General features: G+C 31.8%; 4 protein-coding genes across 7 annotated transcripts; 3 read left to right on the top strand and 1 right to left on the bottom strand.

Annotated features, from left to right (window-relative positions):
* The first annotated feature begins 1,688 nt into the window (after positions 1-1,688).
* LOC124913759 (uncharacterized protein At4g38062) lies at positions 1,689-5,505 on the top strand. Of its 2 annotated transcripts, XM_047454174.1 has the most exons (3): positions 1,689-1,900; positions 2,260-2,315; positions 2,355-5,505. In XM_047454174.1, the coding sequence occupies exons 2-3, from the start codon at positions 2,288-2,290 to the stop codon at positions 5,342-5,344; spliced, it is 3,018 nt and encodes a 1,005-aa protein (XP_047310130.1). In that variant the 5' UTR covers positions 1,689-1,900; positions 2,260-2,287; the 3' UTR covers positions 5,345-5,505. The 2 variants fall into 2 exon arrangements, with proteins under 2 accessions (XP_047310130.1, XP_047310129.1); XM_047454173.1 differs by having other exon boundaries at positions 2,260-5,505.
* Positions 5,506-6,599: 1,094 nt separating this feature from the next.
* Positions 6,600-12,752, top strand: LOC124913873 (mechanosensitive ion channel protein 2, chloroplastic-like). 2 transcript variants are annotated; one of them, XM_047454308.1, is made up of 14 exons: positions 6,600-6,700; positions 7,108-7,302; positions 7,387-7,449; positions 7,668-7,825; positions 7,908-8,049; positions 8,152-8,255; positions 8,382-8,495; positions 9,128-9,188; positions 9,546-9,695; positions 9,850-9,960; positions 10,086-10,253; positions 10,359-10,472; positions 11,383-11,439; positions 11,760-12,752. In XM_047454308.1, the coding sequence occupies exons 2-14, from the start codon at positions 7,222-7,224 to the stop codon at positions 12,546-12,548; spliced, it is 2,112 nt and encodes a 703-aa protein (XP_047310264.1). In that variant the 5' UTR covers positions 6,600-6,700; positions 7,108-7,221; the 3' UTR covers positions 12,549-12,752. The 2 variants fall into 2 exon arrangements, with proteins under 2 accessions (XP_047310264.1, XP_047310263.1); XM_047454307.1 differs by having other exon boundaries at positions 6,627-6,700; positions 7,063-7,302.
* A 260-nt stretch (positions 12,753-13,012) lies between these two features.
* Positions 13,013-15,548, bottom strand: LOC124913874 (O-fucosyltransferase 39-like). 2 transcript variants are annotated; one of them, XM_047454309.1, is made up of 10 exons: positions 15,385-15,548; positions 15,118-15,248; positions 14,945-15,019; positions 14,787-14,868; positions 14,622-14,695; positions 14,466-14,554; positions 14,172-14,375; positions 13,813-14,083; positions 13,313-13,738; positions 13,013-13,230 (listed from the first exon to the last, which is right to left on the bottom strand). In XM_047454309.1, exons 2-10 carry the CDS (start codon positions 15,211-15,213, stop codon positions 13,021-13,023), a joined length of 1,527 nt encoding a protein of 508 aa, XP_047310265.1. In that variant the 5' UTR covers positions 15,214-15,248; positions 15,385-15,548; the 3' UTR covers positions 13,013-13,020. The 2 variants fall into 2 exon arrangements, with proteins under 2 accessions (XP_047310265.1, XP_047310266.1); XM_047454310.1 differs by having other exon boundaries at positions 15,398-15,541.
* Positions 15,549-19,446: 3,898 nt separating this feature from the next.
* LOC124914721 (very-long-chain (3R)-3-hydroxyacyl-CoA dehydratase PASTICCINO 2) lies at positions 19,447-21,346 on the top strand. The gene is made up of 9 exons (XM_047455321.1): positions 19,447-19,762; positions 19,846-19,957; positions 20,107-20,125; positions 20,206-20,294; positions 20,387-20,440; positions 20,528-20,598; positions 20,683-20,764; positions 20,844-20,940; positions 21,021-21,346. Exons 1-9 carry the CDS (start codon positions 19,692-19,694, stop codon positions 21,089-21,091), a joined length of 666 nt encoding a protein of 221 aa, XP_047311277.1. The 5' UTR covers positions 19,447-19,691; the 3' UTR covers positions 21,092-21,346.
* Positions 21,347-26,123: the final 4,777 nt, after the last annotated feature.

Raw genomic sequence — 26,123 nt, 5'->3', positions numbered from 1 at the left:
GAATCAAATAGTTGATCCCACAATTCCTTAACAGAAAACAGGAATTTATTAATTATTTTTGAGAAAATTTACCCTTTTTAGTTTCAATTAGGAAAAAGAAGAAGCATGATTTCTTTCTAAAAATTGGTAAAATAACATATTTATTTATGAAGTCGATTGTATAAGTCTTATGTATACAAAGTTGTTATATTTATAGAAATAAAAGAAACAATTTCTTCATCTCTTGAGTTCTTTCACTCATAAAAATCCAAATCTAATTAAAAAAAACTATAGTTGATTATTAAAATATTGAGAAGTAAGAATCGGGATAAAATAAAAGACAATATTTACTTACAATATTGAACAACTTATAAAAGTTCAATTGTTTCGAGCAATTTAAATTCAAACAAATCATTTATTGGATTTGTATTAGATCATCTTAAGTGTTTCAAATAAAGATTTGTTCAGGAGATTTTGAAAAAGAAATATTATTGTTTTTTTTTAGATTTAGAAAATGAATAATGAGTTTAGGCCTTGTTTGGATTCGACTTAATCAATCTTATTCGCTTGCAATTTTGTATTTGTAAGAAGCAGTTTTATTTTGTAAAAATATTTCATGAATATTAATATATAATAAATTATTATTTTAAAATAAATATAACATATTTTGATTAATAAATTATAGCATTGACATGTTAAAAACAGGACATAACTATGAAGTTTCATGTTAGTTCTCATTAATTAAAAAAAACATAATTAACATTAGCATATATTCAAATAATAAACTATTTATTAGTTGATTATCTATATATATATATAATTATACTTAATTTTTAAAGTGTCTGGATTGTCGAGTCGAGAACTGTCGTTAATTTGAATATATATATGTGATAGGAAATATATATTTGTGTCGGATTGTGGGTTGACCTGCCAATAAACTTAAAACGGTTAAAAATAAAAATAAAAATGATATTATATTTTTATCGTAATATTTTTTTCACGGTTTTTTATATATTACTAAAAAAAATAAAAATAAAAATATATCGCACCAAAACCTTGAATTGACTAGAAAATAAAATGTGGGTTTAAAAAACTACAAGAAAGAGAACAAAAGAAAGAAGAAAAAGAAAGTTCAACACCATTAAGTTTATTTATTTTTTGATAAATATGATATTTTTATTACCTTTATATACATTGATAAAATATTTAGGCCTATTACCAAATCTATAATAGTAACATATTGGTAAGAAGTTAATATGGTATTGTGAAAATTTATCTCAGGTATATAGCTAGCACGTGCATTTGGCCCACAGGTATTGAAGCAGATACAATGGATCTTTAATTTAATTTAATTTAATTTCCATATAATTAATTGTTAAGCTAATTAATTAGAACACTCTTTCTTTTTATTATATAATATTTTATATTTATTCTTTCATTTGCTGGCACCAACAAGATGCTCTGTGTAGATTTATTAATCATTGAGTTTTATTTTATGATTATTATTTTTATTATTATTATTATTATGGCTGAGTATGACAGATACCCACTAAATATTATTTTTTTCATTTAATCTCTCCCTTTCTCTAGAATCCTATATTAGCTTGTGGGGCCGAAAGAGACAGAAAAAGGCCTTTTTTGTTGGGTCAAAAATAAGAAGGAGGCCTACTGAAATTAGAAATTGGGCTAGCTAATGGGCCGACAGTAGACAGAACAGCAACGCTTTAACGGCATTATTGTAATTAACTATGTCAAATACGAAATTCAAAATCCCAACTAGATCGTTTCACTTTTCACACACAACGGCTATCTAAAATATAAACCCTAAACCAGAGTTCTAGTAACAAGTTTATGATCATTTCGACTCTCACTCTTAACGTTCATGGTTCTTCATCTGATCTCGAACATATCCCAGTTCATGGTACGTACTGCTGTTTCGTTTCCTCTTGTGGTATACAATTCATGTCTCTAGATTGTATTTTCTTGTCTGATCTCTTTAATTTCCCAAGGTTTGGTCGATTGAGATGTTTGATATTGTTAATTTGAGACTTAGTCGTTTATTGAGAAGATTTTTATTGTTTTTTCATTTGGTGAAACGAAAGAAAGATAGAAAATTCAGATTGTGGGCATCATCTGTCAAAATGAAAGCATTTCTTCGTAAATTTACTGTCACGAGAGTTCAATTTAGTGGTTTATGTTACTTTTTCTGTCTTACAAAAGAACCAACATCTAACTATCTAAGTGCATTCCAAGCTAATGTTAAAAATCTATATTGTTCAGGTCTGAGCTTACGAAGAAGTAAAACAAGATGGATAAAGTTTGTGAAGAGCTATACGAAGCTAAAGCAGAGATTGAACGACTCAAGGCTGAATACAAAGCTAAATTGGAGCTGTCTGGGAGCTTGAAGAGAGCACTTGATGGGCAGCTAGTTAAAATCCAAGAGGCAAATGCAACGATTAAGAAGCAAGCTCATGAGATCGATGATAAAATGGGGGAAATCTGTAGTATGAAGCAGACACAGGAAGGGCTTGAGATTGGTATGAAGGAGAAGGAGGGTTTGATCAAGCACCTTCACTTGGCAAATGATAAGCTTCGTTTGAAATATGATGAGAATAACAAGAAATGGGAAGACGAGAGGCGAGAGATCTTAATGAATCTAGAAGACACAAACATGAAGAACGATGATCTAGAAAGGAAAGTCGAACAATTTAAAGAAGAGACCAAACGACTTAAAGGGCTTCTTGTTGCCACGGAGAAGAAGCCTAAGGAAGCAGAAAATAAAGCAAAGATGTCCAAAGAATTTAAGCAAAGAGATGATGTCTTATTCAAACTAGAGGAGGATTACCAAATAACAGTGGACCAGCTCAAGTGGAAAAAGGAACAATTCCAACATCTAGAAGAAGCCCATAGAAAGCTTAGAAGCCAATTTGACTCGAGCAAAAAAGAGTGGGAGCACGAAAGATCAACATTACTCGATGAGATCAGTAAATTACAGATGAGTCTAGATTCTCAGACAAGAACCTCACAAGATCTCCAAAGGCGGTTAAAGATGTGTAGTGAAGCTCTGGCTCATGAAGAGAGCCGTAGAAAATCTCTGGAGATTCAACTCTCAGAAACTAGATCACGTTTCGATGATGTGTTTGTGCAATCCGAGGAAGCCAAATCCAGTGTTGAGTTGTTGACATGTCAGAGGGATAAAGACGTGGCCAAATTGAGGGACTTATTGGGTGAAAAAGAAGCCATTCGCAAAGAAACAGAGTACCAATGTGGGAGACTTAAGGAAGAGAATCGGGATTTGAAATCAAGTCTCAAAGAATTGCAGGAAGCTCAGATTCAAGCAGCAGGAGCGAGTTCTTCTTCTTCACTTAAGAGTAAGCTTAAGAACTTGGAGCAGAAGCATAGAGACTGTTCTAAGAACCTTGCAGTTAAAGAATCTGAATGGAGTACTAAATTGAATTTCATGTTGAGAGATTTGGATGGATTAAGGTCTGATCTGGAGGATAAGAATATGGTCATAAGAAATCTTGAAGCCGAGTTAGACTCTTCGACGAGACAGTTAGAGGAGAAGAATATTGAGACATCTCTTATTTTGATGGTCTTGAAGTCTGGAATTTCGGATGTCCTACTGAAGTTTACAGATGATATAGCTAATTTGGAGCTGAAAAATAAAGAGAAAGAAGAAAAGTTCCTTAAAGTCCAATCTGAAGTTGAAGAAGAAAGTAAAAAAATGGACTTGTTGACTAGAAAGTTGGAAACTTTCAAGGATATTGAACGCAGACAGGTCGCAAACGATGGAACAGATCTCGAGAGACTCGGAGAACAGCTCAAGGCATCAACTGAATGTCAGCAAAATTTGAAGAAGCAAGTCATGCAGTTGGAATGTGACTTGAAAGAGGTTCGTCTTGCATTAGGGAGAGCAAATGAAGAACTGGAAGACAAGGTCCATGAAGTCAATGGGCTAGAGCTTGATGCGCAGAAATGGAGATCTATTGCGGAGGAGCTGAAATTTAACCTTGAAGAGAAGCAACATGTAACAGAAAAACTGAAGCAGCAAATTGTCCAGATGGAAATTAGTCTGAAAGAGGAACATCTTGAACTGGAAAGAGCAAACACTAAACTGGAAGAACAATTCCTCACGGGAAATGGACTGGAATTTGAGATGCTAACATTGAAGTCTGTTGTTGAGCAGATGAGAGGTGGTCTCGAAGAAAGACAACAACTGGAGAAAGAGCTTTTGGAATCAGCTGGATGTCAAGATCGTCTAAACAAGCAAGTTGTCATTTTGGAAAGTAATTTAAAAGAGGTTCATAATGCATTAGAAACAGCCAAGGCTGAACTTGAGGAAAAGTACATGGAAGGGGATGAACTAGGATTTGAGCTGCAGACATGGAAGTGCATTGCTGAGAGGCTGAAAGTTGATCTTGAGGAAAACCTGCATATGCGTAGACAAATAGAAGAATCTCTTCTTGCTGAAATCGAGTTTGAAGTGACAATCAAACAGGAAAATGATAATCTTGCACATGAATTGGAAATGAAAGGCATAAGATTAGCTGAACTACAACAACCCAGTCCTGCATCAACACAGTCATCCATGGCTTGTGAATCCGATATTGATCTTGATACGCACGAACAAGAATGTATTAGAAGAGAATTCGAAGGAGCCATTTTCGCACATGCTAATGCAGAAAAGATTCTCGAAGATTATAAGAATTTATATCACAGGCTTGTAGACGAAAGAGATGAGAGAATAAGCAACCTCAGTCAGCTTCTGATGTTGGCTGAAGACACTCTCAAAACTAAGCAGATTGATATTACTACTCTTGGTGAAGCCTGTGAAGAGATGAGGACAGCTCATGTTCTGAAGGAGATGGACATTCATGTTAAAAAGATGGAGATTATTTCACTGGAAGAATATTCTGTTGAGTTACAGGATAAACTGCAGTTTCAGGAGCAGAACTTGTCCAGCTTAAAGGTGGAGAGAAAAGAGATTGTGGCAGAGTTGGCTTCCAAGCAGTCAGAAATAAAGAAATTGGCTACAGAACTAAGAGCATCAAATTCTATTATCAATCAACTCGAGAATGAAAAGAGAATGTTGGTTGGAGATATGAAGAGTTTAGTGTCTGAGAGAGATGGTCTGTTTGATTTTATCGACAAATTATCATCACGTATACAAGAGCTGTCAAATGAACAAACCAAGTTGACAGGGACTTGGCAAAGGATTGTGCAGGAAGCGGGTATCGATGAATTAGTTGATGATTCAAAAGAGAACATTATGGTTGGTGGTGGTGGTGGAAAGAAAGTCGAAGCCTCCTTTGCTGCAGAAGAAAGGTCCCCATTCAAATCTCTCCAATTGAATAGTAAATGAGCATAACAGGTATTTCTTGTATAGCTTGTATCCATTCTTTCACTATCCTTATTGTAGGTGAATGAACCCCACGTGAGTTATTTCAGATTGTACACTATTTGTTCATTCTATAACTGTTGTTCAGTTTGGCTAACTTCCATTGATTGAAATGCATTTCTTAAGCAATGTTTTAGTATTGGCACAAGTAATGTGTTTTCTTTTGGAATATATATTTCTAATACTTTATTTACTTGATAGCAACTCATTCATTGTCAAATATTATTATGATTATTCTTTTGAGTTTGCAATGATAAAAGGAATTGTTTGGGTGACAAAAGTAAACCTATGAGAGAACATAGGTCATTACTTAGATTGAATTGGTGGGGATTTGGAACTTTTAATTTAATGTTACAATGAATATAATAAATAAATAAATATGGAAATACATATTTTTTTATAAAATAGTTTTTGTCCCATTTTATTGTTTTTAACTATTTGAATTAAATTGATTTATAAATAAAAAATGTTAAAATAGCTTTATTTTATTTTTATAATAAATATAAAAAATATGGTATATTTGGTAACATTATAATTAAATTTTTTAACTCCAATTATTATGATGAGTAGAACTTTTAAGATAATGAATTAAAATTCAAATTCAAATGGAATTTAAACTAATATTCGAATGAAATTCAAACTAATATAATTTTATAATTTTCAATTTTATTTTTTTATATTTCTCAATTTTACGTTTTTTAGAATTATAATTATAATTTTAATATATATATATATATTATATTTTTTAAACCTAATATATTATTATTTTATCATTTACAAACACAATTAACATGTTAAAATACAATATTAATTTCAATAATCCAAACATACACTAATCATAATTCTACACCCATTACAAAATAAAAACTGTCACATAAGATGAGATATAAGATTTCTTTGCTTAAAGTATCTCAAAATTATGATATAATATGTATTTTAAATATACTAAATATACTAAAAAGTGATAATAAAAAAACATATCAATAATAAGAGAAAAATAATTAAATTTATAAAAGATTTCAGTATCTTTAAATCATATTTGTCCCAAACATATCAATTACTAATTTGACATTATAAATGTTTAAGAATAAAAAAAAAAAAACCTTCCTCTTTTTAATAATATAAGTGCTAGATTGAACGCATATTACAAGTTCAAGGACCAAAATTATTTATGATCCTTCTCTTTTCGAAGCGTAGAAACGTTGATTTACAGGTGAATGTAGGTCCCCCTCTCCTCCTCTATATGCCGAAGGCCGAAGCAGAACGGTGGTCCATTGAGAAAGCGACCAAATTGTGGGGAGGAGCCCTATTCATCTTACGGTGAGTTAGCTACATGTATTGTCTTTGCTATATTGGAATCCTTTCGAATTTTGGGTTCCTTCTTGTTTTCAATTTCTTGTAAATGCACTGCTTAAATCTCGAGTATTTCCATGATTGGGGTTTTGTTCTGGAGTCGGCGTTTCTTTCTTTCGTCCATTTCTAGTGTTTTATGCATCACTTAAAAGAATGATTTATGTGATACTATAAAAAGGACTTTTAAGACGAAGATCAAGAAATGAATTTTATAAAAAAACAGTGAATGGGTTACTAAATTAATCAGTTGAGAGAGTTTATTGGATGTATGAATCAGTAGTTACATTGAAATACACTAGGGTGATCAGAAGAATTCTCCACTTGTACAGGAATACATAGTCTGCGTTGCTGATAATTCTACCTTGCTACTGCAGGCTTCCGATCATAAGATTTTAGTGGTTAAAGTATAGAAGGGTTGCATCATCCTTGCAGTGTTCTCATGCTACTGCTGCTAAGAACCTATTAACTTCTTTTTGTCTTTACAATTGATGGCTGTATTGGGTTCTCTGCAAGTACTTCACAAACAGGGAATATGCAAGAACTACAGGAATGATGAGTGGGGGTTCAAGGTGCGAAAATAATTCATGTCCCTCACTCCTTGTTATGTTACTTGGCTTTTCTTTTTATCATCTTATTCTGTTTGTTAATTGCAGAGAAAAACAGCTTGTAGGAGAAACTCAGTTTCATCCGGAACCAATCTTAACTCAATTGCTTTGGTATGGGTTTGCTTTTACATGATGTTTTCTGTAAATAATGAATCAGAAAAAGTACATGAAGTTCCATAATACTATTCAGCCAAAATTATGTCGTTAAACCTTTTTTTTTACAAATTGCCGTCAAATTATAGGTTAATTTGCTTGTTTTTTACAAGTTGGATGGTGTATATTGTTATGATGATATAGATGCTGACAATCACCATTACTTATAATTTCAGCAATGCGATTTATGGAGTTGTCGTCTTTCATCCAATATACAAAGACCAATATCCTATGGTCTATGTAGATTTACACCATTCAAATGTTATTCTTTTCTAGATCCAAGCAAAACCTTCCAAGCTTCATCTCTAAAGAAATCTGCTGTTGCATTGACAAGGTTTCTGTTTCTCTTCAGTTTTTTTTTATGGTTAGATAAGAAGTAATTCCTTACTCTTGTAATCCTACGTCCACAAATTTAGGAACATTTCTGCATTGGGCGGGTCATATAATGCTTTTCAAGCAAGCCCTCTACTGAAGTTGGCTCCAGCTGTTGGTATTATCGCTTTTGCTCTATGGGGTCTTTTGCCACTCATACGCCAAAGCAGAAATTTGTTTCAGCATGTGTGTACTTCTTTCATTTACCACTTTATGTTTTTAGGTTAATGTAGTTGGTTTTATCTTCTTAGTGTTGGTTTGTCAATAATGATAGATGCTATCTTGCAGAATCAGAAAAGTGATAATAATTGGAAAAAGAGTGGCACATACTATGTAATGACCTCCTATCTTCAGCCTCTTCTTCTGTGGACTGGAGCAACCCTTATCTGCAGGTCTCTCTAGAATGAGTTTATTGGAATGCAAAAATAACCTTTCTTATCCCTATTACATGTACAACATCATCAAGTATATGCAGGGAACCCTACATGTAATGCATTGGAAATATTGTTATCTCGCAGGGGGTTAGATCCGTTGGTTCTCTCTTCAGAAGCTAGTCAAATTGTTAAGCAGAGACTCCTGAACTTCATAAGATCATTGTCAACTGTTTTGGCTCTTGCTTATTGCTTATCAAGGTGGGTAGTATTTTATTCTCCATCTTTTGAAGTATGGTCTTCTTCAATGAGAAACTTAACCTCAATGTTTGACTATTTTATGGGGAAAAGGAGACCAGTTCATTACAATTAACAACATGAATTCCATGAATTAATAAAAAGAATTCATTATACATTTAACTATCTAGTCTAATGCTAATCTACTTATCTAATAAGATCAACTTTAAATAATAAATCCTAATTCCTAATCTAATGACTAATAAGTACACATAATTATCCTAACGGGTAAAATAAATAACAGTAATGATCTATTAAACATAATTATCTGCCAATAATAGTTAATCAACATAAATTTCTTCCAATTGACCATGTGTTGTCTTCTCATTGGCCCTTGAAACCCTATTATCCGTTTCATATCAATTTACTACATAACAGACGGTTTGAAGCTGGGAAACAACAATTGGACTAACATGTGAATACGTTGTCGGTTACTTTGTTTGTTCTTGAAATTATGCCAGCTTACTTCTTTGTCCTTCTGATGAGGTTATATTCAAGCTTGCTTTCTTGCTATTCTAATAATCTAATCCTAACTTTTTCACTCGTTTTAAAAAGTTACTTGAAAACTTAGCTTTTTGGTGGATGTGGTTTTGTAGTGGAATCCAACAAGCACAGAAGTTATTGATGGAAACAAATGGCTCATCTGATCCACGCAATGTAAGGTCAATGGCCTTTTGTATTCAATTTGATTTCATGTTAAATATATCATTCTGGCATGAAACACACTAAGTAAGTCTTAGAATTGTTATTTTCCTCCCACCTGATTCCTATCTAGTACTATCCTAATCAATCTTTTTCCTTTCTTTTCTCTTTTGCACATATTTTGTTGAATAGGTAACAAAGCTTGAAGTAGAAATTTCTTCCTGACAGAATATCATTGTATATTTTCTGTTCAGTTGTTATATTTTTTGTCAGATTAAGTGCCCATTTTACTATACTAAATCCTGTATCAGAGGTTTTGTCTTCACTCATATAATAAGACTGCACTAATGAGCGTTCCTTGACTTTTGCCAGATGGGTTTTCAATTTGCTGGGAAAGCTGTCTATACTGCGGTGTGGGTTGCTGCCATTTCATTGTTCATGGAGTTACTAGGATTCTCTACACAAAAATGGCTCACAGCTGGAGGCCTTGGAACGGTGTTGCTTACGCTTGCTGGTCGAGAGGTGATTTCTATTTCCATAATCTAATTCAACTTGTCGCTTGGCTTATCCCTTTCTGTCCTAAAATGTGACTCTGCAGCTTCTTTTAATTTCTTTATGTTCTTCACAACCATGATAATATACTGTAATTTACAAACATTTTTTGTACCTTGTTCAGATATTCACAAACTTCCTGTCTAGTGCGATGATTCATGCAACTCGGCCGTTCATTGTTAATGAGTGGATTCAAACTAAAATTGAAGGCTATGAACTTTCTGGAACCGTTGAGGCAAGTTAAAGTACAGTTGTATCTAATACCTGATGAATTCCTTTGTCAATTTGTTCATATCATATTTTCCTGTATCTAATATGTTCACAGACTTTTTTCATCTTATTATATTTTTTCTTGAACAGCATGTGGGTTGGTGGTCACCAACTGTTATAAGGGGTGAAGATCGTGAAGCTGTTCACATTCCCAATCATAAGTTCACAGTTAATGTTGTGAGGAATCTGAGTCAGAAAACTCACTGGCGCATTAAGACTCATCTTGCAATTAGCCACTTGGATGTGAATAAGATAAATGTGAGCAAATCTGTATAATAATTTCTTCTATTATGTAGTTTAATGCATATGCATTTGGAGCTTTCTTTTTCCCATTGGAGTTTAATTCGGCTCTTTCTTTTGCAGAGTATTGTTGCTGATATGCGTAAGGTTTTGGCTAAGAACCCCCAAGTAGAGCACAAGAGATTGCACAGAAGAGTGTTTCTGGACAACATTGACCCTGAAAACCAGGCCCTTTTGGTTAGTTGGATGTTTCTTCTTCTTGTATTATTGTGAACTAATACTGTATTTAGTTTACTGTTGTGGGGTCATCTTCTCGAATGACTAAAAACAGACATATTTAAGTGTAGAAAACTTAAGAGAAGTTATATATTACTAAGAATGTTATTCCCTTACAAAATAGAGATAGTGTATTTATAAGATACCTAGTAAGAATATTCTCACAGTAAACATAATTAGTCTATAATAAATCATGTCCTTGTGTTTTCCCAAAAAAAATAATCATATCCTTATTTCCCTAAAGAGATGAAAATCTATGCAAGTATACCAAATCTTATTATCCCATGTTCACTAGAAATATTCAGGAGACAATTATGGGATAATCTTTCCTCTTGATGAATTAGATTCGACACAAATGAATTAGAATAATAAGCGAATTGCTCTTGATATATTTCAAGCGCAGTTTCACACAGCAGGGTGTGAGTGGGTGTATTCAGGGTTCGGCTTGTAATGAGAAGCAATAGTGGTCGTGATAAGGGTGGCTTTGTGGCTTGTAAAAAGATGGCAAAATCAAAGAGATGATAGAACCTTTTTTTTCTTCAAAAAGATGATAGAACCTTTTTTTTCTTCAAAAAGATGATAGAATCTCTCTTGGTACTTGTGCATAATGATTGATGGATCTATGTGTATCAGATATAGTTGCAATGCTCCAAATTATGGCTATGGTCTTCTATTATATATATTTCTTCTGTTGGCCATTTTTCTGTTACCATGTCTTATGGCCCACCCCACTATATAATGTATCAACATGCCATTAAGTTTAAAAGTTATTTTCCTTGCCTAGATGCTTGAGTACATTGTTATTTAGCTTAATAGGGACTTTACCTACCAGCAAACATTATATTTTGACATGTTTTCATGTCATTCCCAGATTTTGATATCCTGCTTCGTCAAGACCTCACATTTCGAAGAATATCTGTGTGTGAAGGTAAGATGAGTATATTCACAGTTTCACTCCATTTGAATAAGATACCAGCATTCTCTATGCATCTGATTGGCTGCATTGCCCATAAAGTGATTTTTATATTTGATTAATGTTGCATAACTTTTTGTCTAATATGAGCAGTTTTTATATGTTACTATATTTTCAATTTAACATGTATATTTGCAATAACTTGTGAAAATCTAGATCTTGTTAGGCTGATATCTGAACACTGATTTGCTTCCATTTTTGCAATAATTGATTTCATCTCTATTTAGTTTTTCCATACTTTGATCTTCAATAACAAAGTTTTGTTCGAAAATCAGGAGGGTGTGTTGCTGGATCTTTTGAGAGTTATCAGTCATCACCGTGCTCGGCTTGCCACTCCTATCCGCACAGTGCAGAAGATATACAATGATACCAGTATGGAGAACATGCCTTTTACTGATTCTATCTTCTCTCGTGGAGGAGCACCAGCATCCAACCGACCTTTGCTTCTGATTGAACCAAATTACAAAATCAATGGAGAAGAAAAAACTAAACCTCAAACTCGCTCAGACAGCAAGACTGTAACACGTCCCAGTTCGGATGGCAAGACAGATACAAAGACCAGTACAACACCACCAGCGAATGATTCGAAAGCAAAAGAAAATGATCCCAAAGTGAGAGAAGCTTCAGTCTCTGATTCTATGAAAGCAAATGATGAAAATGAAATTCCAATCTCCAACTCTAAAACCACAGACGAAACTTCAAACCAAACTGTCTCCAACAAGCAACAACCTAAGAAGACAATATTGGGGAACGACAAGGTGAGCAATACGATTGAAGAAACGAGTGATAAACCAGCAGATAAAAGCCCATCAACTCCACAATTGAAGCAAGAAGGTGAGAAGATGCTTCGGCCCCCTTTAGAGGAGAACATGGTACTTGGTGTTGCTCTCGAGGGCTCCAAGAGGACTCTTCCTATTGAGGAAGAAGAGAAAGCTCCTACTCCACCAGATATGGAAATGGTATCTAACAAAAATGAAAACGGCTCTCCTGTTCCTGGAAATGAAAAGGTGGAAGGCCAGACACCCAATATTGGAAACAACAGCAAGGTGACTGGAGGGATCTGAATTAGCTTGTATCTTGACTGTAAATTCTACCATCTTTGGTGCTTTTTTATTATTGCCAAGATGGAGGAATATAACATATATTTGTTTTTAATATTCATTAGTTCATTCAAGAGAAGTTAGTTGTAGAGAAGATTTAAAGTGCTTTACTTAATTGCTGCATTGAGAATTTGAGATTGCACTCTTTATTCTATTACTTAGAAGTATTACCATCTCTGTCTAGTTTACAATATTCAGATTTCCTATCTACAGAATAACTCATTTTTGGTGACAGTCTCGGCCATTTGCATAGGGAAAATTCATCTATTTCTTTCTCTATGTGGCTAAAAGTGATGTTTGCAAATAGAGAAGTCATGCTCATGAACAAAATTGATATTCTCTTCTGTAGTTGAAGTACAATGGGTGATGACACTTTCGGGTTTGAGTGCTTTCCCTCTAAAGATGTTTACAGGGCAGGATACTATTGTTTTTCACCTTAAGCCTGGCACATGCAATCAGGAACAGGGTATGTATAAATAGACTGTTTGGGCTTCCGAATCTTCAAATGACCTTGGCGGTCAACATGTCCTTCTTCAACTGCCTTTTGGAACTCTGGCCAACTTATGCTCTTATTCAAGAACAACTGACCCAACAATGCCATGTTGGGCCGCATAGTCTTCATATTCAAGTAAGTTCGATGTCCCACCTATATCGGTTTCACACAATTCCATTGTTAACACAACATTCTCTAAGAAATCAATGGTAATCAACATAAATGAGTGTCGCACCATTGCATTATGCATATTGCCAGGGGATGCAGAAATGAAAACATCACTATGAATGCTGACATAGTAATCAACTGCAGCCATTAGAGAAGCTTTTCCCTTGATCTGAGCCCTTTCATCTGATGTGGTAAGGCTCTTCTTGTCTTCCATCAGAGGAAACAATTCTCTTAAAGTTGAAATTCTCCCTTCTCCACCATATACCTTGTGGGAGGCAAGATACAGGCGGGTTTTATTGTCAAACCCTAACGCAGCTAATAGCAATCCAATTTCTTCTGGAGTCAAAGGACATCGGCCTTGGCTTCTCAATTCCTCATCGGTGAACTGAGAGTTTAGAACCCTTCCTTGCCAAATCACTTGTCTGTACTTAGCCAGAGCAAGTTTTTCAGCTTTTCCACCGCCAAAATCACAAGCTGAGTGAGCAGCCATATCCTAACAAGCCAAAAAAACAGCATAATCAAAGCAAGTAAACGATGATCAAAGATCCATTTCCTAGCTTTCTTTACCTTATCAAATCGAAGATGGAGAACAACAAATTTCCCAGTTCCTTCATTATAGTTAGCATCGTTAACCTTTCTCAGGTATTTGGTACCAATTGCTTCACTATGGCTAGCTGGATACTGTAAACGACTGACGAGAGCATCTCCAAGAGCTCTAATATAGGGCATGAAAACTAGTGCTTTGAAGTTGACTTTGCAACGCAGCCTCTGGATGTCAATGGGTAAGTTATCAAACGTCAGCCTATGAGAAAATGGCGATATTGCTGCTATCCCGTAACTGAATCAATAAATAAATAAATAAACATGAGCATCATTTTTCTTCTCTTTTCTGGTTCAATAAAATTTACAAGAGAATTGAAACTGACCTGTGAAGAACAGGCAAGACATTGTCCAGATACCAATTGGAAGATGCATGAATTGGTGCAGTTTTGATTCTAGTAGCTCGAATAGCAGCAGCATAGTACTCTCTTGTGCTCCACGCATATTCATCAGGAAGCTCTTTAACTATAGGAATATCATCCTTCAATACATCAATAAACTTATCCACATCAAATATGTCCATGAATGAGCTGCAATCAATCAATCGATCAAACAACAAAATAAGTTAATACTTTTCCCAACATGAACCAATTCTACAAAAAAACAAAATTCAAATCTACCTTGAATCTTGCCAAACTGGATTAACTTCAAGATGAGGTATCACGAGAGTTGCATTAAGAATCTTAGCAATGGCAACTGCATCGCAAATCTAAAAGAGGAAAAACATTATTCAACTTGGCTGTTAATCTTTTACAAGGAATTGTAAACGCACATACCCCCATTCTCTGCTGATTCAACCCTCCATCAAGGAAAAACTGTATATAACCTTGTGATTCATACTGCTGTAAAGCTTCAAATTGTAAATTAAGAATCAAAAATAGAAAGAAAACAAAGTATAGTGTTTGTTGGATGAGTTATAAATATATACTAGTAATACTCACTAGAACCAGTAGGAGTGTTGACACAAGGTCGCCATCCTTGGTCAGGTAAAGAAACCCAGAGATCAGATTGACCCATTTTCAACTAAACATACAAACATGAGTTTAGAAAGAAGAAGAAGATGATGAATTTACAAGTAAGTAATTACTGAAAGCCTCACTTTGTCTCCTCCTCCTCGTTGTTGTAGGGCACTCTTAAGAAGACGTGCGTGTCGGGGCTTTGTAGCATTCCATTCCTGCCCGGCCCCCCAATAAGACAAACAAATACAGTTACATGTGTTACATTGTTGTTCTAACATGGGAAAGACCAAAACTTTGATACGAATAAACAAACCCAATTAGAATGTGAGGCGTGGGACAGATGAACAATTGGAAATAGAAGAGGAAGAAGAAGCAGGAAGGCGGCGGCGGCGAGTGGAAGCTTGATCATCTAATAACTGGAAGGAGATTTCTGATTTTGGGTTGCTGGAATGGAAGCAGTAGAATAGAGTAGAGATGGAGAAGGAAGGAAGAAAGAAAGAAAGCCATGGATTTTAATTAATTAATTAAATAAATTGAGAAATTGGTGGATAAAAGAAAGAAAAGCATCAGAAATTCTCACATGGCCAACTCACATGATGTAGTAGTTACAGTTTGAGCAGTGACATTAATTTAACCATACATGAAATAAAGCTCTCTGTATACCCCCCGGAGGCATTAATTGATTTGTGAAAGGAGTTGCTTTCTCTCTCTTCTGCATTTCGCCATTGCCGATAAAAACAAGATATCGTCTTTTCTCTCTCTTCTTCTTCATCTTCTTTATGGTAAACGAGGAGGAGGGTTGGAAGATAAAAGAAATACAATTATTTACTTTCAGCTTTTCTTTTTATTGCAACTCTCTGCCCCATGTCTTTAACTTTTCTTTGGGTGAATAAAATTATCACTTTATAATATTTTTAAATATCTTCTTATTTGAAATTATTAAGGTCTCTAAAAAGTATAATTGCTGAAAATTTGTTTTATTTTAATATTTATTCATGAATGGAATAATGTGATTAATAAAATAATATAGTATTAAGTAAGAATGTGAATGGGTTGTTTGTTTGTTTGTTTGTATAGTGAAGTTCATAACATAAAAAATGACCGTTGGGGTCTATTTGAGAAAATCTCAGCTCGGTTTAGTCTATTTTAATTCTGTTTGACAAAAAAAAAAAGTATTATTATACCTAAACTTTGAAAAATAAATAGCAAGTATATTATTCGAAAAACTTAATTATTAAAAAATATTTAAATATTAATTATAAAAAATTATAACAAAATTATATATATTTTTTTAATTTTAATCACGAGACATTAGAATGATATATTAATATTTTAATTAATTAATTGATGAAAGATAAATAAAATGAGTGTTTGTTTATGTTGAGTATTTAAATAACTCCCACAAAACAAGCCTTAAGAGTTTGTTTCTTATGGTCTGGTGAAAGAGTCGTCCTAAGAATTTAAGAGATCTCGAGTTTTAGCGTTTTAATGAAAACGGGTAATTATGTTGGTGGAGTGTCATATTAGTTCTTCTTAATTTTAAAAAAATATTAATACCTTTTAAATTTATTTAACAAAAAAAAAAATTACAATTCTCCTCCAAATCAACTATACTCAACATTATTTCAATAGTATGAATTTACTCAACCAACCTAATTAAGTTCTGAGTAACCAAATCTAAACCAGTTTAGTGTGCACATCATAAAGTGGCAAAAAAGCCTAAACACTAACATCAAAATTAATATGAACTTGGCAACTAACAATAGTCTAATTGTGCAAAAGTGGCCCAATGGTCTCAACTCTCAAGGGACTAGGAAACCTTATACTTTTAAGTGGGGACCATGCCCTTTTCTTCATCCATTGTTTGGAGAAGCTTTTGATTTACAATAGGCATCTCCCCCTTCAATGGCCAAAGGTTATATTTGAAACAAGATGTGTAAACTAGTAATTAGTTCAATATTATTTGCAAGATAAACCATTATGAATCATTCAACAAATGTGTTAAAATATACGAGTTTTATTTATTATTTAATCATGAGTTCAAACTTTAGCACAACGACAAACAATTTGATTGCACAACATGCTTATCATTAAAATTTTAGAACATAGATGAGGTTTATTCTAAAGGATTTGTTTACATTTTAAAGAAACAAATTATTTTAATATTATTATCATTTTACCAAAAACAAACACCAAACGAAAACATAGTAACATAACTAAAAAAAATCAATATAGTACTAGTATAACCAACTCAGTTTGATATAAAATAATATAATTTTACATAACTAAAAACAACTAAATTGAATGAACTTACAAAAAAAAATTATATTGTTTATATAACTAAAATTTATTTGATAATATATGTCCCTAAAAATAATTAGATCACTACAAGAAATATGTAAGTTATAGTTCCATAAAAAGAAGTTCACCAAATCAAACTAAAAGAATAAAACGGAATCATTTTAAGATATTTTTTTTTGTGTTAAACAAAAATTATTTAAAATTAATACAAATCATATTAAATTATATTAATCAATCATATGTTCTTTAATGTTACTTTTATTTTATTAAATAAATAAATATTTATTTAAGAAATATAATATTATTAAAACATTATTTTAATTTTATTTATTTTTAAAAAAGATATTAGAAATGAAAAAAAATTGTTTAAGCACAACGATAAAATATGACATTAAAAAGGATAAATGATTTTCAATAGGTTATCGAACTCGTAAGTTCTCGAGAAAAGAACAATTAACTCTCCGACAAACTCTACTTGTTTTCCAAAACGAGTATAAAATAACGTCATAATAATAGTATTATGAATGATACGAATCAGACGACTACAATCATTGAAAATTTGACGATTTATCTCCAAATAGATACGCCACCAAAAAATAATTTGGATGATTACTCAAATATGTAGGTCTGACATATCAGCCGCATCAATTCAAATTGTTTAGCAACTATTCAAAGATTCGGGCATCACCCAAAAAATCTCAGTAATACTCCACAAAAGACATTAAATATTAGTCACTCTTTGACAATGCAAAAGTGAGTGAGTTGCCGATTCAACATCTTCGTGACACATACGACTAACCATAACACAACATTTTTTCATACACATATGATCCGTAATAAGAATTCTACCGTGAATAATGCTCCATCCAAAGAACAAGATATTGAATATAATCTATAACTCCAAAAGTTTCTCCCAACAAAATTATATGAAATCATCTTAACGAACATTTGTAACAATGACACATGAGAACTATCAATACCTTGCTAACAACTCATAGAAAAAATTATTAAAATATTTTAAGTTAATTAAAAATAAATTTATAAATATTTTTTCCTTACAATTCAAATTTTAAAAAATGTTTTTAAATAACAATTAGATCTATTATTTATTTATTGTTAAGAGATTAATAAAATATAAAATAAAATTGATGAAACAGATGAAATAAATAGAATCAGCTCACCTACCCAAACTAATTATAGGTCCATAAATTTTAGTATCCCAATCTTGTTGAATACTTTAATTCAGAAAAGAAAATCCATAAAGAATATAATTTTGAAATAAATATAAGTTTTTTCAAATAATAATTTATTCTCTTAATAAAATGTTAAAGTAGGGTAGTTCAAGATAAAAATTTATAATTACATATTTAATTCTTATTTAGAACGTTAGTGAGTTAGATACCATAATCAGGCTAAAATCGTCTATTAAAATATAATAATAATAATTTATTCTAATAAAAAAAATAGTACAATTTTACACCCAATCTTTCAATTTTATTTTAGAAATAAATATCAAACTTAAATCTTTTACTTTTCCCAATATAGTTAAATTTAACGTCAATATATATTTTTTTAGGTCGGAAATTGCTACAAATATTTTAATACTTTATAATTATAAAGGTTAAAGGAGAAAAAATATAACTTTATTAAATAATTTTAAAATTAATAATATTGAAATGTTTAAAAAATAAATGAAAACATTATTCACCTACATATTTATATTATAGATGTCGAAGAATATAACAACTTTCTTTATAAGAACTTAATAAAAAAAATAACAAGTGATAGAAAGAAAAATAATGCAGTTATTAAAATAAGAGTTTAAAATAAAAATTAATAAAAAGATAAATAACTTTAATTGAGAATTAAAAAAAAAAAATTGAAGGAGTGTAAATAAAAACAAAATAAATAATTATTTATGATAATGCCTATGGTATTTCAAAAGTCACAATTAATTTTAGTAAAAAAAAATATTATTTTTAATACCGAGTTTGAGTTTTGAATAGATGTCTTATATCGACTTTGAGTTTTGAATCCCATCCCATCCCGGAACTCGAATCAAATCAGATACTTTTATCTCGTACCCGACTCCAAACCCCGAACCTAATTTAAAATATTCGAATAATCCCTAAATTTGAATGAATGTTAAACATATTTTTATTATAAATAATAGAATATTAAAACTTTCCTGATTTATTTGGGTGTTACTCTGTAAATGGAGATGGTAAGCTGACTTTTGCAGGATAATGATTTTATAAATCCAAACAAGGATTAAGATGTGGGAGGTCCTTCTTTATTAATAAAAATTGATCCTTTTGTAAAACAAGATGTGGGGGCGGCTTCCTTCTTCTAGCCTTTTTCCAAAGTACGGGCGAGCGGCTGTAGAGAGAAAGTGTGTAGTACTTACTAATTTACTCAAAATCTGTTGCCAGTTGAGAAGAGAGGTGGGGGGAGTTGGAGAGCGCCATTAACAGATGATAGTTATTGGGTGGGCTTGATCTGTTTGACTCTTCTAGATCCTTCTTCCTTTAAATACCCACCATTTCAACTTCGTTCTGGATAAACCTCAATTCTTCCAGATCTCCAATGGCGGGTTTTTCATCAGCTCTCCGACGAGTATACCTCACCATCTACAATTGGGTTGTCTTTGTGGGATGGCGAGTCCTCTTCTCTATCCATTTGTGTTTTCTCTCTGTATTTCTCAATCATATGTTTGATCCTTCCGACCACTTAATTGCAGGTTTCAGGTTCTTTATCTTACTCTCAAAACTCTAAAGGAGTCCGGTCATGAACATGTCTACCAAGCCATCGAAAAACCTCTTCTTCTCGCTCAATCTGCCGCTTTTCTTGAGGTAAATGGTCAACCTTTACTGTCTATAAAGGCTCTGTTTTTTTCTAATTCCCCCCCCCTAGAACTGATATTTGAATTCAAACCCTATATCTACTATATACTACTACTGCTGTTATTTATTCTATTTTTTGACTTGTTTTTCTCAAACAGATTATTCATGGCTTAATAGGTGAGAACTCTTCTAACTTGAACTGTTTCAATCAGATTTGCCTAAGAATCAATAAATAACTGATTCCTTACTTCAAACAGGCATAGTCAGATCTCCAATTACAGCTACACTTCCCCAAATAGGATCAAGATTATACGTTTTGTGGGGAATATTGTATAGCTTTCCTGAGGTTAGGAACCGAAATCTTGACAATTGTTCTTAAGATGCATATATATAGTAAGTAAGTAGATGGGTGATTGAAATTTATGTTGCTGTTGGCAGACTCGGACTCATATAATTGTTAGCTCTCTGGTTATAAGCTGGTCTCTGACAGAGGTGAGTGATCTTGTATGTTTGGTGTGTGGTGGATATGATGAATAATAAGTTGATCACTCCTTCTCTCGTGGTGGTTTTGTTGGTCAGATTATTCGATATTCATTCTTTGGATTGAAGGAGGCTCTTGGTTCTGCACCTTCTTGGCACTTGTGGTTGAGGTATTTTTTGTGTTGGGACTTTAATTGCTGTGTTTTCGCGGCTTTAGGGACTAAGTGAAATCTCATTTGAGGTGGGGAATGCAGATATAGCACCTTTTTGTTGCTTTATCCAACCGGAATTTCAAGTGAAATTGGTATGATCTACATTGCACTTCCATATATGAAGGTAACAGTTTTAATTGCAGTTATCCCCCAGATTTGTTGATGAATCTGTCTAAGCAAAAACCATGGTATGAAATTTTCAGGAATCAGGGAAATACAATGTTTTATTGCCAAACAAATGGAACTTCTCTTTCGATTACTTCTATGCTGCGATTCTAGTCCTACTAATCTATGTCCCAGGTTCTTCTTCTTGTTTGTTTCTTTGTCTGTCTGAAATTATATAGATTTTTGTTGATGAATATACTTGAAAAAAACTGCAGGAAGCCCTCACATGTACACTTACATGCTTAGTCAAAGGAAGAAGGCTCTCTCGAAATCAAAGAGGGAGTAAAGATGATCTTAGCCTAATGAATGAATTCCCTTTTCCTTTTCTGATATCAGTTGTTTTCAAATTTGTTCTTTTGTTTGTTTGTTTTTAATTTATTTTATTATTGAGTTTTGATTGTCCATGGGTTGGTTGGTTGATCGGTTGGCTGTCTGTACAATAGACAGTGATTAATGAGGATGGTTGAAAGTGGGTATATGTCCAATTCAGAACTCTTTTCACATAAATGATTTTGTGCTATTAAATGTTTGAATTCTTGGATTTCACCTTTTTCTTATTGTTTATACTGGTTTCAATGAATTTTGGATCACATGTTCTATTTAGGGATGGTAATGTGAACCTATCTCATCACCACCGATTAAAAGTTATAAAGAGTTAAATGAAGAAATAAATAATTGTTTTGGGAATATAAAAAAATAAAACTGGAGTGTAATGTGGAAAAGAGTAAAATAAATGTTTTCATATATTTGTATCAATGGAGTATTTGAAAGTATCACATTAAATTTTAATAAAAAAATAATTTATTTTTATATTAATATAATCGAGTTTGAGTTTCGCATACTCCCGAACACCGTACCCGATTTGGTACCTTCTAACTTTTCAATGCCCACCGTACCCGATTTGGTACCTTCTAACTTTTCAATGCCCGACTCTGATCCGAACCCGATTTAAAATACCTGAACTTGACTATCGATACTCACTAGTATCGAGAGCATACAAGTAGTCCAGGTGAATTTTGGTAAGAGTTTGAACCCTTACAAATTGAGATTTGCATTGTTTATTTAAATAATCGACTAAAAAATTACTACATTAGTCAATGAATGTATAATTGAGATTTGAAGAGGGAATAAAAATAAATAAGATACAATATTAATTTTAGAATAATAGCCAAATATATATATATATTTTTCAATCTTCTAACAATTGTTTTTTATGAACATTCATTTAATCTTTTAGTTGATCTTAAAAGTTTAAATATATCCCAACCGGATAGCTCCACTAAGACCATTCTCGGCCCGGTTAAGAAAAAGTAATTGAAATATAAAGCACATGACATGAAATCAAACTAAATGAGAGAAAATATTCATTTTGTTCTCATTTTATTTTATTTTTTATAAAATAATCAATTATCATTTTTTTTTGTTGACAAATTGCTACCCGAGCTTGAATTTTGTGTTTTCACCTAAAGAGGTTGAACTTTTAATTTTGTAATATATGAATGGAATTATTGTGATTTTAGTTATTTTAGGTTTAGTATCAAAATGAAAAAAAGTACAATTTTTATAATTTATAATATTTTTAATTATTTATGCACGTCTATAAATGAGATGATATTTAAAAATATCTTTTACATTTAATTTTTAATTTAAATATTTTTCTTACCATTGTTAAAAATTGTTTTTAGCTAAAACAAAAGTTTGTTTTTGTGAGAAAATTTATACTTTTTATTTTTTTTATTTGAGATGAGTTAATACTAACAAGCAATAATACTACAAATTAAATCATGTAGCTTTAAACAGACAACTTCTTGACTTCTCCAATCTTAATATCCCATCTTTGACATACATAGCTTCCAGTTATCTGAAATTATGGAAATTTGCCTTCATGCCCATCGAGAACAATATCCCTTATGATCTCATTTCTCCTTGTCCTTTTGAATATTTTATAAAAACAAATTCATTAGAACCAAGGCGGTCAAAATCAAGAATTTACATAAAATCGTTAGTCAGTTGCAAATTCGTAAAATCTAGAGTTTACTTAAAATCATAAAAGTTTAATTTTTAAAAATAATAGATATATATAATTAAGTATTTTATACCTAACTAATTTAAAAAATTTATATATTTAAATATAAAATTAATTAAAAAATAATAATAAGTAAATAATACTACTAAAAAATTATACTTAAAAATTAATTATATTTATTTATTTAAATAAAAAATAACATTATTTTTTAATTTTTAAATATAAATTTATTTTTTTTAAACGTAAAATCGTATAGAATCGTGAAATTGAAAGTTTTTATAAACTCGTAAAATCGTAAAATCTTATTATCGTAAATTTAAAATCGTAAGAGTTTACTTAAAATCAGACTCGTTAACCTAATGTAAAATCATAAAATCGTAAGATTTTAAGAGTCAACTCGAGATTTTAGCATGAAACGACAGTTCCAAAATAATACTTGAAAACATTAGCATGAAACGTATCACTTTTATCCTTTGTGAGCGCTAAACTTTTGATATGACTCCAATCATTGGGAAAGCTACAAAATCTTAAATTATTAACAAAAATTCTTCCAAATTACTCTATAACGACACTCACCAAGGATATGAGCAATCAATTCTTCATAGTAAAGAACACAACATGTACTCGGGATTGTCATCAACTTACTAATTCTATTTCTCGTCATTAGCCTTTCACGTTGAGCAAGCCAAAAGATAATTTGATCTCGAGGCATGATTTTAGATGACCATACACATTGAGCCCAATCAACAATATGCCCTCTAACTCGGATGCATTGCCATGCCAAACTCGAATTGAATTTACTATTAACTCCAACCTTCCAAACATATGAATCATCTTGTTTAGTAAAAGACATCTAATTAATCTCCTCAAAAATTCTTTTGCATTCTGAATTTCGCCTTAGAGTTGTATGACATTTACCATCATTGACATCTCTCACACTAGCAGATTGATATCCTCTTCTAACACGAACTCTTTTAAATTCTTGTTTTTCAAAGATTGGCCGACTCTCAAACCAAGGCTCATGCCAAAATAAAGTACTTTTGTCATTACCAAATTGAATATGATGCATCATCCCCGCGTTTTGAAAATCTTTTTTAGAGACCATTACATATCCTCCTTTATTTTACACATTCAAACGTTGATTTCTGATTTCATGAACCTCGAATGAACCCAATAGACCCATAATGATTCTTATGATTCTTGTTTCTTCTCTATCGCTAAAAAATGACTATACATAAAGGCCTTATTCCATTCTTCACAACACTTGATTTCAAACCCTCCTCCGTCCATTGGCTTACAAACATCTTCCCACTTGATTTTCTTCTCGTCTCTTCCTTTATTTTCCTAAATGAAATCCCTCATAAGTTGGTCAAGGTCCTTCATTGTCTTTTTTGGAAGCATAATTGTAACGCCTCAATTTATCTCGCCTCTCTATTTTTAAAATTTTTAATTAGTCTTTTAATTCCTGGATTTGATTTACAAATATTTTAAATAAATTGTGAATTGACCTTTTAGAGTATAGAGTCGCCACCTAATTTTTCTAAAATTAGGAAAATGTTTAGTATAATTAAACGCGTTTTAGAGATTCTGTTTTTGTCTGGGGCTTGGTTACACTCAGATTCTCGCGCTTACTTCTCTGTGCCCGTCAGAACAACGATCTTTATTTTAAATTTTGGCTAATTTTTAAATTTGATTGTTTTACACTTTTAATTTTCACACATTATTTAATACTAATTATGAAAGATATTGAAATTTCATACTTACCTAGAGATAGAGTTTGATCGAATATAATATCTTCTTTATTTTTAAATGGTCGACGTGGGATGACGTGGCAGGTCACGTCGGATTTGTGGCATTGCTTTCGTTACCCCTTTGTTGTCCTTATCATTTTTTCATTTCTTAATTGACGATTGTTATGTCAATCTAATCTTGACGGTTTCGGTTTGTCAAGATATTTTTAATTGACGATTATTATGTAAATCAAATCTTGATTATCTCTTTAATGAGTTAAGATTCTTTTTATAACGCTCTTCACGTTAATTTATTCCTTACTCATTTTTACCAATAAAATGTTCAAACTGACTTCTTTTACATCAATTAAATTTTGAGCATTTTTCTGAAGTCCAGATTTCTTATTAACATTTATTTTGTTGATTTTATTTTTTTTTGACTATTTTTTCAAGTCAAGATTCTCATAATGACAACTTTGTACTTTCAATGATAATTGAAAAAATATTGTCCCTGTCATTTTTTAACACATTTTCATAGGATTAATCCTCTTTTTTTCCCTCGTTTTATCAAAAAAGGTTGTATTTAAAATAGCGTTATATTTTTTTATTTTATTTTTACAAAATGTCCCTTGTATAGGGTTTCATTATCACTTCTTATTTCGGTTTTATTTTGGAAGTTGGAATAAAAGATTGACCCCTTTATCAAGTTTTGATTTAGTTATGAGGATTCATTTTAAGATTCCAAAACATTTTCAGAGTTTAGTCTTGAACACCAATTTTTTGGACCGTCTTAAAAAAGAAGTTGGTTTTTCTTCTTTCTTTTTTCCGACTTCAAGTCATTATTTTGAATTCAATCTCGTGTATAAACGATTATTTTTAATTTCTTGAAGGAGTTTATCAAAGTATTAATACTTTGATGACAATGATTTTTTTTATTATGGGCCTTATTTCGAGCCACATTTCTTTGAAAATTTATTTAATCTCTATAATTTTTAGTGTATGTTTTGCAACTTTTGGATTTGAATAGAGCATTATTGACTCGGGGTATATTTGATAGAATCAGTACACTTTAGTTCTTTTTTTTTTGAGATAAACATCAAGTGGTGATTTCAATATCTCAATCTCGATGAGTCGTTTTGACAACCAGGGTGTATCTGGTAAAATCGATATATTTATGTTCTTACCATAGCAATGAGAAACAAATGGTGATTTCAATACCTCAACCAACACATAATTCTCTTTTCTTTTTTTCCTTTTTGTAGTATTTCGGGTATATCTGATAGAATCGGTACACCCATACTCTTGTCGTAGAAATCATGACTAAAGTCTAAGTGAACAACAATTGGTGATTTCAATATTTCAACCAGCAAAAATACGTTGCTCTTTTTTATATTTTATATTTTTTTCAAAGCTTTAGCTTTAAAACATATTTGTTTTTGAAAAATATGAAATAACCTTTCTCAATTTGTGGTTTTCAGTTCAGCCTAAAAGTTTTTTTTCCACAAAATTTCATTTGAGAGTTAATTTTTTTTTCATATTTGTCAAACACAAAAATAAATTCA

The sequence above is a fragment of the Impatiens glandulifera genome, chromosome 9 (genome assembly GCF_907164915.1).
Source record: "Impatiens glandulifera chromosome 9, dImpGla2.1, whole genome shotgun sequence".
In the NCBI taxonomy this organism is placed as follows: domain Eukaryota; kingdom Viridiplantae; phylum Streptophyta; class Magnoliopsida; order Ericales; family Balsaminaceae; genus Impatiens; species Impatiens glandulifera.
The sequence above is the reverse complement of the archived record's forward strand: the minus strand, read 5'-3'. Positions and strand labels throughout refer to the sequence as shown.

What these genes read in the sequence shown, in the direction of transcription:
- LOC124913873 (XM_047454308.1), top strand. Translation starts at nt 7,222, where the DNA reads ATGGCTGTATTGGGTTCTCTGCAAGTACTTCACAAACAGGGAATATGC. An exon ending in ATCTTAACTCAATTGCTTTG is followed by an intron (nt 7,450 to 7,667) that starts GTATGGGTTTGC and finishes TTATAATTTCAG; the next exon opens with CAATGCGATTTATGGAGTTG. An exon ending in TGGATGTGAATAAGATAAAT is followed by an intron (nt 10,254 to 10,358) that starts GTGAGCAAATCT and finishes TTTCTTTTGCAG; the next exon opens with AGTATTGTTGCTGATATGCG.
- LOC124913874 (XM_047454309.1), bottom strand. Translation starts at nt 15,213, where the DNA reads ATGATCAAGCTTCCACTCGCCGCCGCCGCCTTCCTGCTTCTTCTTCCT. An exon ending in ACGCCTCACATTCTAATTGG is followed by an intron (nt 15,020 to 15,117) that starts GTTTGTTTATTC and finishes GGGGCCGGGCAG; the next exon opens with GAATGGAATGCTACAAAGCC. An exon ending in GCAATATGCATAATGCAATG is followed by an intron (nt 13,231 to 13,312) that starts GTGCGACACTCA and finishes AAACCGATATAG; the next exon opens with GTGGGACATCGAACTTACTT.
- LOC124913759 (XM_047454173.1), top strand. Translation starts at nt 2,288, where the DNA reads ATGGATAAAGTTTGTGAAGAGCTATACGAAGCTAAAGCAGAGATTGAA.
- LOC124914721 (XM_047455321.1), top strand. Translation starts at nt 19,692, where the DNA reads ATGGCGGGTTTTTCATCAGCTCTCCGACGAGTATACCTCACCATCTAC. An exon ending in TGGGTTGTCTTTGTGGGATG is followed by an intron (nt 19,763 to 19,845) that starts GCGAGTCCTCTT and finishes ACTTAATTGCAG; the next exon opens with GTTTCAGGTTCTTTATCTTA. An exon ending in TATTGTATAGCTTTCCTGAG is followed by an intron (nt 20,295 to 20,386) that starts GTTAGGAACCGA and finishes TGCTGTTGGCAG; the next exon opens with ACTCGGACTCATATAATTGT.